This window comes from Argopecten irradians, chromosome 12 (genome assembly GCF_041381155.1).
Source record: "Argopecten irradians isolate NY chromosome 12, Ai_NY, whole genome shotgun sequence".
NCBI classification, from domain to species: Eukaryota; Metazoa; Mollusca; class Bivalvia; order Pectinida; family Pectinidae; genus Argopecten; species Argopecten irradians.
Genome location: NC_091145.1, coordinates 11,066,099 through 11,078,309, shown reverse-complemented (window position 1 = coordinate 11,078,309; position 12,211 = coordinate 11,066,099). Strand labels below are relative to the sequence as shown.

Here is a 12,211-nt window from a genome sequence, read left to right as displayed (position 1 = left end):
TTATTTTAGGTCGAGTTATGTAACGTAACTTTGCCGAGATAATTATGTCGACCTGTCGAGTTATATCATGGGTTGTTGAGATATTTATGTCGGCAAGTCGACTTACATCACGGAAAGTCGACTTACATCCTGGAAAATTGATTTACTTTATTACGACGAGATCCACGATAGTCAGTCGCGATAGTATAACTCGACTTTCCAATATGAATATGTGGACTTGTCGTGTTAAAACTCATCTTACCGACATAAATATCTCAACAAGTCATGTTATAACTCGACTTGTCGACATAACTATCTAGTCAACTTACCGACATAAATATCTCAACAAGTCATGTTATAACTCGACTTGTCGACATAACTATCTAGTCAAAGTTGAGTTACCCTAAGTCGACCTAAATTAACTCGATGGCAGAAATATGCCATACTATGGCTTTTGCTTCACATACACAGTGATTTGTGAAAGGGTGGCCTTTGATTTCCACTTTCAAGGCCAGATGTCGACATCAATAACTGACAAGTCGGTGTCACACCCGAGCATAAACAAGATTAATCGCCGAGTTACCGACTTTCTACATAATTATCTTGGAATCATTATGTGGGCATGTACATGTGGTAAGTCGACATATTCTTCTGTTTATGTCGACATCTTCCGATATGATGTCGACATATAATGCCTTAATGATGTCGACATTATTAAGTCGTAAGTCGGCAAATTGATGGCAGAAATATGCCACCATATATGTTATAATTCGACTTGCCGACATAACTATCTGGTCAAAGTTGTGTTACCCTAAGTCGACCTAAACTAACTCGATGGCAGAAATATGCCACCATACAAAAGGTATATCACTGTTGCAATTTAAAAGATATTTAACAAGAGTTATGAAACTTTTCGAACAGCTGAAGAAAACATGCAAAAAATAACCAAATACCGTTGTTTCTATAAACTTCTACAGCAGAACCAATCCCATTAAAGTAATTTGTCTGTTTTTTTCTCAATTTTTGTGGAAACTTACAAAAGAGTCACATAGCCACTGCCTATATTACTGCAAAGCTGAACAAATCATAAAGCTGGGCTAAGTTTCATGAACTTTCCTTAAAGGCCCACTACCTTTCCAAGACGGCTTTTAATTTTTAAAATGCGAATGTTAAACTGCGAGATAGATAATTTTGTAGAGTCGCAAAAGTTAATTATTAACTTATCATTAATATGACACCTTTCATCATCTTCTAAAGAATTAAATTAAAATAAAGAAAATTATAATTTTCAGAACGCGGGTCGTCTTATGTTTCCCGCCGTTTGCCCGTCCTGGGGAATGGGGAGGGGCAATCCCCCCTCCCCCCCCCCCAACGCCCCCCGCTTCCTACGCCCCTGTAAATTTCTCCATAGAAAAGCATTACAAAATGTGAGGAAAACTCCTTAACTTAAGATTTTTTCCTCAAAATTTGTAATACTTACCTATGGGGAAATTTAAGTTAAAGAATTCCTGAAAGGGCCACTACCTTTCTGAAACGGCTTTTAATTTTTAAAATGGGAATGAAAAACGAGATCGATAATTTTGTAGAGTCACAAAAGTTATTAACTTACCGATAATACTACACGTATCATCACATCTGAACAATTTTATTAAAATAAATAAAATGTTAATTTTCATAACGCGGGTCGTTTTATGTTTCCCGCCGTCGTCCTAAATACCGCGCGGTAGTTGACTATCTCTGCGTCAGACGGCAAAACGGCGAATTGACTCTCCACTGTTATCATATAATACGCAGGTAATCTTGCACATGTTTGGTGTTGTAACCTCATCTTAGGCCATCGGTATATATTTTCTGATGTTATTAATGTTTTTAAGAAACCTTTATGTTTTCCTCCGGAAAGGTAGTGGGCCTTTAAAGGTAATTAATCTAGTTTAATACCAATGCCAATAAAGCGTGGTTTGCGCACTGTAAAATTCTCGTCTTTATACCTTATCTATGTTGGAGTATGTTTAGATGGAAACATATATACAGGTCTGCATAAATCATTTTTCAATTACTAATAATGGTAAAAATGTGAAAGAAAATTGTAGACCACACATCGGCTTCATGGTCTGACTATCATGTTCCCATTTTTACTGTACTGTAAATATCAAAATCTAATGATTTTTGGCAGTACTGCCAAAACTAATTTTTAGCTCTTATTTGTACCTGTTTAATCAAAACCTCTCCATTGTCAGTATTGTGATTATCAAAATATTGTTAAGTTGTGCTGGTGAATAACGTATCTTTTCATGATTTCGTGAGTATGAAAAAACGGCACACATTACTTTAAAATGCGCGCGTTTTTGAATAGACGTTGCTACAATTTTACCTTTATAACAGGCACGCGCATTTTTGTTTTAATAAAGATTTCATTAATATATAGATGTCTTTATGGCAAGCAAAGTTAAATTTGAATTTCGATATGGGTAATTCTATTTCCCAATATCGGAAATTCTATTGCCGATATCGGAAATTATTTCTGATATCGGAAATTCGAATTCTGATATCGGATGTTCTAATTTCTGATATCGGAAATTCTATTTATCCAACACAATTAGAAAACAAATTTCAATATCAGAAATTGTATTTCCGATATCGGGCATTCAATTTCCGTTATCAGGAATTACTAAGGTTTTCCGATAAAGCGGGAATAGAATTACCAATATCGGAAATAGAGTTCCTGATATCGGAAAGAGAATTTCCCATATCAAAATTAGAATTTCTGATATAGAAAATTGTTTTCTAGAATTCCCGATAACGGAATTAGGATTTCTCTAATTCCAATATCGGAATTAATAGAATAAAAGTAACTTGGCTTGCCATATGTCTTGGTAGTAAAGTATTCTATTATTCTATATTTAAGCCTTTACTGTTATTACCAAGACTTGCTGTCATATTATTTTTTTAGTCTGCAAATGCCCGTGAATTAAACTGGATATTCTGTGATAGTTAGATTATCATTTGGAAATTGATGTCGTCTGCAAAAAAAAAAAAAGGCACCACATGTGCAAGTAATAGATCCTGTTTTCTCCGTGTTATACTTATCTGTTCTGAAACCAGGTAAATATAAATTTAGAATTCAACGAATTTAGCCGGGAGTAGCCGATCTTCGCTGATCCTAGATTTGACGGTTAGACCGATTGAGTTTGTAAATTTGCATTATATCATTTATAAATAAAACGTGGAAACGACAGTTTTATTATTCATTTCAGACCATTATTTATAGTAAATAGGTTCGTATGTGCAAGTCAAAATGACTTACATGCAATATTAATAACATTTTGGAGTCTAAATATTTTCAAATAAATCAGTTTTTCCGAAGAAATGGCAAGCAAGCTATCTCTATATTTGGAAGTAAACACGCAATCACATGATCACTAGTTACCCACAATACATTTCTATATTTCGGCCAATGGCATGAATGAAGTACATGTATAAGCATGTGACTTGTTTTACTACAAAAAATTGATGCATGTATATCACGAGTTTGGAGGTAAAACCATGTCCCGGGAAGATGTTTAGCCCAAAAGTTGAACCTGGCTTTTAAGACCGTAATAAAAACTCCAGGGATGTAAATATTCATGTGTATCGGACTATTACACATTGGGAAACCAGCTTACATTGTAACTTGTTAGCTTGCCCTGTCCATACATGTACATGTACATACATATTTACATCCCTCGATTCATTTATATAAAGGCACAATACGGTTTTAATGGCCAGGTTCAACTTTTGGGCTAAAAATTCTCCCATGAAATCCGGATATATCTGCATATATTTTTTTGGAGTAAAAACGTAGTAAAACAAGTCACACGCTTATACTTCATTCATGCCATTGGCCGAAATGTAGAATGGGTAACTAGTGATCACGTGATTGTGTGTTCACTTCCAAATATAGAAATAGTTTGCTTGCCATTTTGTCGGAAAAATTTATTTATTTAAAAATATTTCTACTCCAAAATGTTATTAACATTGCATGCATATCATTTTAACTTGCATATATGTACTGTTTTACAGTAAATAATGAACTGAAATGAGTTATGAAACTGCCATTTCCACGTTTTATTTATAAATGATATAATGCTAATTGACCAATTCAATAGGTCTAACCGTCTAATCTAGGATCAGCGAAGATCGGCTACTCCCGACTAAATTCGTAGAATTCTAAATTTATATTTTTACATATAATAACCTGCTTTAGGTTTCACAACAGATACATATAACTCAGAGCAAATAAGATCTTCGTCAAAAGGCCAAATTATATATACTAAATACCAAGTCAGGAAAATCACTACATGTATATTTGGAAGTAAACACACACTCATGTGATCACTAGTTACCCATAATACAATTCCCTAATTATTTCGGCCAATGGCGTGAATGAGCACATGACTTGTTGTAATACGGCTGACTACCAAGAACGCGTGTTTTGTATCATTATAGGGAAAATCCCCCGCGGATCGTGGTTTCCAACATTTGAAATTGCTAAGCAATATTTTCATGTCATTGTTTAGTTTCCACATTCTTTCCAAAAAAGTGATTAGACTTCCTCAAGTGGCGTAGCATAGATAGAGAGAAAGAGCTAGTGGACTGACGGAATTGAACATAATTATGAAAGATGGTGAGTGAAATATGTTTCTTATGCTGAAAGCTTTGGAAAAAGTGATATTGTGAATAATATATATATATTGAAACAAAGACAGTTTTAACGCGGAAGTTGAAAAGGTTGAATCACGTCATACTCATTACCTTGGTTTCTTTTACTAGATTTGATTGAAATTGCAAACAACTGTTATCTAAATGTGTTTAAAATATGTTTAAAATAACATTTCTCTTTCGTTTTAATGAAATTGGTTTCATATAGTGTTACAAAACTTTGACGTCATTTTGTTCTTGATCTCTTATATGAAAAAAGAATACATAAATCATATTTATTGTTTTTGTGTGGAAATACGACGTTATGCTCACAAAAATACGACGTAATAATCGCAAGGAAAAATAACTCTTTAAAATACAATGGCGGAATAACCTTTGGTGGAACTAGTAGTGATAGTATTCTGTAAATGGAAGCGAGAAAAATGCTATAAATAGAATACTCCTTGTTTCTTCATGATTACTATAATAGTAATGTTCATCTCGTGAGGTGGAAACTTCGACGTTTTTCACTAGTGCTTCGTACTCGTGAAACATATCAAAGTTTCCAGATTACTCGATGAAATATTACTGGTATTCATCATTGTATGCATGTATCACACTACAAATGCAGATGGCCTTTATTCATTCATCTGTCCGTTGATTTTCTTTTGTACAATTTTGATGAAAGGATGTGGAATATTACTTTCTTTGGTAAGAAGATTTCCACACCATATGCTATAAAAAAAGCTGCTGTGTTATATTTTGGGCTAAATGGAGTTTTTACTGTGAGAAGAAGAAAATAAAATGTTATATGGTAACGTGTGAATGTGACAGATACAATATTTCTACAGTACAGGTCAAATTAATTTTGCATATTCCACTAATCCGCGGTGGCAAAAATTGTGCAACGCGAACAAGAGCTGCAACGCGAAGATTGTATTTAAATCACCATTATCTATCCATATTTTTAGCGATACTTCTTTTTTAAATCATTTTCTTCCTCGTTTCTCCCCTTGTGTTGAGAAACATCGATATGGAACGGTCTTAGGGGAGGAGGAAACTCAATTTTTGTGTCCATCATCTTTCACATACCGAAGTCAGTGTTCCAATATTTCCATTGTCATTGCGCCAGAAATTCCTCCAAACAAAAAGCTAATCGCGAGATATGAAAACCAAACATTTTAAATATATAATATAAATCCACTGTACACTAAGTAGAAATATCTTTGAGTTGAAAGTGTCAAATGCATTAAAAAGTCCAACACAGCCATATGAAACGATTTCCCTATTCCGTGTAACATGATGATGACTCGCCATTGGTTTAATAGTTAATAAAGGAGGTGATTTCACTATTCATTATTTTACTTAATGATCGATACAACTCTGAAAAGGGGGACATATCTTGTTCCGATATAGAATACAGACATCTGCACCATAAGAAATAATTACGATAGGGTGTCATTGAAATCCATCTAAAAGCATTTAAGGTAGAGTATTCGATGTGTCGTTGGCTAAAGACGGACAACCTGAATTTATTACCTAAATCATTTCGTTTCCAACTTAGCCACAATGCAGTTATATCTGTCTCTTGACACAAATATCTTGTCAACTTTCCCCCTCTCTGAACCAAGTGATACCAATTAGTTGTAGGGCTTCTACATAGACTGCTCTACAACATCACGATATCCCACCTCCCCTGGAAGGCACCATACTGTTCATTTTTCCTGCTGGCGATCAGCGACTAGATCCATTTTCCCACGATACGACAAACTTTACGACACTTTTTACTAGATCCGTTCTTCCAAAGGTACGGTTGACTCCACCAAGATGACCGTTTGGGAAGTCAAAGACCATACAACAATAACTGGTTTTTGGTTTGTGGTTGCTATCTCGGGTGGAAAATGTATTCGACCTCACAAATCTACTCGCAACTGCAAGTCTCCAGTAACTCATCACTGCATGCCACAGAACCTTTCGTAATCTGTTCCCCCGATCAGTAAAATATTATACCCCAATTATACTTCCTTACCTTCTTACTGTTCTTCTCTGATACATCTGCAAGAACAGATATCGCCTTTTTGTCACGCTATGTATATCGCTCATCTACCAAATCTAACGCAACCGGACATGGAGACATGATGTATTTTATATTTACTGGTTTGGCACAGTTTGCATTTGGGTTCCTATATGGCACTACCCACGTTACCAGTTCGTTGGTGAGAGAAATACGTCATGCACTGACTTAAGCTGAAACCATAGTCTCCGCGCGTCCATAGACCAGATGTCGCTTCAGGTCAAATTCTTTTGGACGAGCACAGTGTAACCAACTGCCCTGCTTCTTCAGGCAGGTTGCCCGAACCGTTCATGAATGCCCCTGCATTCTCCTCACCTGTAGCGGTTTTCCCCTCCCCATCTTGCTCTAGTTGTTACACCCAGTCCTTGCCTGCCCACTGCCACTCTGCTCACGATGCAACCACGCCATGACGTCTTTGCAGACCATTTTCGCCCAAATCCGATATCCACCTTTGCTCCTGCTATTCTGTCATAGGCATCATTTAGTACCGATATATATCTCAATCTCTGGACTATGTCATAGCATAACTGAAGACTCTGTGTGCGACAATTTGTGTATAAGATGGGACAGGATTGTTTGGTCCTTTGAGGTATATAAAAAATCAGTGAATGTGATTTTAAGAAATCGGTCTAGAGATGTGTTGCATGAGGAACAAGGTATTATGTTTTAACCGGTTGAGATAAAAATACAATGTACTTTCAATCACAAATACCTAAATCATACACCAGAAAAACAAATAGAAAAGACAACACGACATCTTGTATTATATAGGAAAATCATATTTCTTTTAATTTTCTTGTCAAGTACACTTGGTTTCTACTAGTATCATATAATATGCAAATAATTACTGAAATGTACATGAATTAACGGGCAATGAAGGCATCTAGAGAGTGCCGTAATGGCTTGTGGTCAATCACATGATATCAAACATTCACACCAAGAAATGATTTGAAAATATTGCATTATCATGTGACATTGTACTTGTTAGGGTGATTAACATTTTAATTCTACATTCATTGAAATAGTAGTGGTACATTTATGTCACAAATATTTATGATTCTGACAAGGAATATCACATGACTAACTTAATCACATGACCCTCCCATTTTCATACAAAATTGTCACGTGATGCAGTGATTAAAATGTTACATCACATTGACAAAATGCACACTAAAATTGCAAGTCTAAGGTATCATATATCAACCAATAAAACCATTGGAATATATTTGATTGTAATTACTCTTGAAAATAAAATTATCGAAAGCTTTTGTCTTATATTTGAAGAAAGAAAGAAGCTTACAAGTCCTTATAAAAGGGTAAACATGTTTAAATAAATCATAAAATCATAAGGATTTCCATTGAAAATGAGATAATATATATCACTATCATTTTGGCATCCCAAGAGGTATGTCTTTAAATATTTCACTTCACAGAAACACCCGATTTTTTTCTGTTACAGTTGTTTATCTAACTTTTGTGAAAACACGCTTCAAAACAGCAGCACTCGTCATTAGTCGTAATGTTAAGTGAATTGGCAGACGTGTCAAATGCCTGTGAGTTTATATTATTGACCATGCACTTGTATTTGTTTAAAACATTGTAAATATATATATCTCTAATATGATAAAAAATGGAATTAAAAATGTTCAATAAAAAATTTAATCAAAATGATTTTGATTTTTAATAATATTTTCGAAAATCTCTATCTTCCAAATTTTTAGTTTTGTGTAAAGGAATAATATAAAAGAAAATGACTAATGTTAAGTATGATGTACAAATGATTAAACCATGAGGCAAAATAATATCAAAGATATTCACACAGGCTTGAGTACCGGTAAACAAAGTCCATACAGACGCTATACAAATAGTATTATAATACTTTTGGCACATAAGTTTGCAGAGTGATATCAAACACAAAAACAAAAACATCCAACAGAATAACTAATAAGCATAGATGTTACATTCATCAACCACTTTTCCTCGGTCTTAACGACACATCTTAACGTTTTCATCGACTCTTGTCAGTGATGATCGAAATGAACACTGCCGGTTGATTTTGAGTGTAAATAATGTGATTGAAATAGGCATACAGGGAAAGATTAAACATTGAACAACATACAATTGACCAATTTAACGTATACAAGAACACATGTAGGCTATATAGATTTATAACACAAATATATTTAAAACAGAAACAAATTGATAAATAATTATAGCAAATGTATGATAATAGAAATGTATAATTGTGTTATTTAAACAGTTCTCAATCATTTTCTCTTTTCCTCTCTCACTCTTTGCGTTCATCTTTCAGCTCACTTATAAAAAGGCATTCAATGCTTAATATTGCCCAATATATAAATTTATACAATATACTGATATTGGTTATTAAAGGAAATTTCATTCCTGTTATCAAAAGTGATATAATGAAATGATATTTGAAGCAATATGTTTACAGCTTTTTATTATGCCACATTCAAGAATGGAGGTCGATATCATGAACAATTCAAGCATATGTTTCAAATGAACAGCTGAAGTAATGGTATGTTTATAAACTTTCCAATAACAGAAAAAATATCATAGCATATACCTTATCATGAATATGCAATCGAGAGGGTTATATTTGAGATTGAAATTTCCATAGAATATTATGATGATAATTTCATATTTCACATAAGATGTTTATAAGAATAGCATATTGAAAGCAAATGCGTTTTAATGTTCATAAATCATACACATTACTATTCCACAAGAATAACACCTTGTCATAAGCATACTTATACAAAACATATAAAATTTCTGATGTCATGAGGCATAGATATCCATGCAAGACAGGCATCTGCTCTAAATTCCATAAGGAAATCCAGCCTATGAATAAAGTATTTCAAAGGAGTCTTAGGGAGTGAATAGATAGAGACATTGATATTATAGCACTTTTTGTGCTGCAAATCAGCTAACATAATTTGCACTGATAAACATAGCAATACTTATCTGCAAAACCATTTAAATTCGATTATGCATTAAAATAAATTATCCCAATAAAATGAGTATTATCTTTAGTTAAATGTTTGCAGTTAAAAATTTATTAACAAAATGTGAGAACCCAATTCTCCCTGCATAATCGAGTATTAAGACAATGCCACATTTTACGTAGCTCATAATGAAAGCTAACCTGGTTAATCTAAATGATGTTCAACATGGTGATTGATAAATCTACATGGTCCCAAGAAAAGTTTTGTTTTTAACATTTTCCTTTAAATAATTTAACCTTGTCCATACTTTAGAACCTTTCCATGCTGTCTGTTAAACTTAGCTTAATTGATGACTGAATCGTTAAGCGCTATACCCAGACATAAGAAATCTACAGACCAGTTATACGTCGTACAAACAACATAAGATATAGATAAACTTCAGTAATGGAATTGTACCTGAGAGACAGCGAAGAGGCAAGAAATGAAATGTGATGATAAAATTGCATTTTAACGTCACAAATTCACTGAGAGAAACATATTCCAAAGAGAAAAAAGTCAACTTTAAAGAGATGGTGAGAGAATATATAATTTATTGGGCATCATATATATCGCATCACTGAGAGAAACATATTCCAATGAGACAAAAGTCAACTTTAAAGAGATGGTGAGAGAATATATAATTTATTGGGCATCATATATGTCGCATCTTTTCCTTAACCTCTGAACTAATACAGGGTATTCAATTAAATGTAATTTTCCAAGATGCTCGCTCGAATACAGGTTGATGAATGCGTTAACATAATCATGTGATATTTAGATTGTTCACGGACATACAAGCAAAATAATTGCAATACATGGATAAATAAAAAGCACCAAGTTGTATGTTCCTTACCAATGAGCTCGCAGTTTCTGAATTATGGCAATTATTTTACATTTGTTGATTAATGCAACATAATATAGCTATCACATTTATGAATATCACCAGGTGATATTGCATATGAATATGAATGGATGACTATTGCATAAGTATTAATGCATGAATGAATATCCATGATCGCTCCAAATTTATATTACTTTTGACTATACATACATGTATTTAATGTCATGGGCATTATGAAAATGAACAGATACATATAAGTGCATTTATTGTTATGTATAAATATTCAAATAGCTCCATATTTAAATTAATTTATAATATTCAAGAGACATATAGTGAATTGACCATGAAGGAATATTCATGGAATTGGTGATAAATGTGTATGAATACGCATTAAGCTTAAAATGATATTTAATTATGCCCTATCTACAAGATGAATTGTTTGCAGAATACAACAATCAGCAGTTTGACTACAATTCAGCATTGTGGTTCTAAGTTGAATTTGTAGATGAATATTTCTCTCTCAAATTATTTGTAGATTATCAATATTTTATATATAGAAGTTGTACACATTCAAAAGGAATTGGCTTTATACTATTTAGTCTTTGGTACTTATTGAACAAAGTTTTTCTGCATAGACTGTCATGACAATGATCTCTACTGTACACAGATAGAATAAACAAACACATATATATATATATGCTATATATTAATCTAGTGGTGTAATGGACACCTATCACATGACACAGTGATGAATACATATAATATACTGTTACATTTAAATACACGATGATAGAACATTTCCCTTCAGTAAAAATCAAAATATACAAATACACTACTTAGGTGCCAAAACAAATACTCGGCTCGGATCCAATGTCGGATCTGCCCACAGTCATACATCACATTCTTAGCGCTATAAACAAGTCCAGTAGTTGTAATGTGATACTGTTCCCAAAAAGATGAAAGACAAGGCAGTTGTGAAGGTGAACATTAAGGTCACGACCCCAGATCCGGTCATACATAGTCCCTCGTGTATTGACTCGGTCCCTCCATAGCTGTGATCACATGACCTAATTTGGCGGGAAGTTGTTGAGCGCTGGCAAAACCGTCCATCTCCAGGCTCTCATTAATCTGAAATGATTATAATGATGATGGTGTACCGGTACCAAAACACAGGTAACACTAGAACATAAAGGATTAGAACAAAATTGATGTGTAGAAAAAAAATCGTTTTTTCATGAATCATAAAACCTGATATTAGTTTGAAACTTGAAATGTCTCACCATTTCATATCATGGTTATAACATGTCGTTTTTCAATAAACAGATCTATTCTACATTCAACATGTCTGAACAAAAACATTTTCTTAATTTTTAGAAATATTTTTCATACCTCATTGTTGTATTTCTGTACGTAGTTGTACAGTTCATACAGGGCATTTTCCTTGGTAAAATGGCCTGTGCTCATCTGAAATAGAAACATACAAACTGAATACGTGTTCAAAAATGGAAACTGAAAAACAAAGAACAACTCTTTTTTTCTGTATGAAAACATTGAAGCCTGACATACTTACACTGTCTTATTCTCATTCTATTTAGGATGAATACAAGTCTCAATAGTGTTTCATAATATGTG

The 12,211-nt window shown here is 33.6% G+C and overlaps 1 protein-coding gene across 13 annotated transcripts in view; it reads right to left on the bottom strand.

Annotated features, from left to right (window-relative positions):
* Positions 1-7,488: 7,488 nt before the first annotated feature.
* LOC138335949 (plexin-B-like) overlaps positions 7,489-12,211 on the bottom strand; it is a 169,364-nt gene continuing 164,641 nt past the window's right edge. For all 13 annotated transcript variants that reach the window (XM_069285155.1, XM_069285154.1, XM_069285164.1 and 10 more), the window contains 2 exons: positions 11,969-12,043; positions 7,489-11,707 (listed from right to left, as the gene is read on the bottom strand). In XM_069285155.1, coding sequence (XP_069141256.1) covers positions 11,591-11,707; positions 11,969-12,043 — 192 coding nt within the window. In that variant the 3' untranslated portion in view covers positions 7,489-11,590. The remainder of the gene's footprint in view (positions 11,708-11,968; positions 12,044-12,211) is intronic.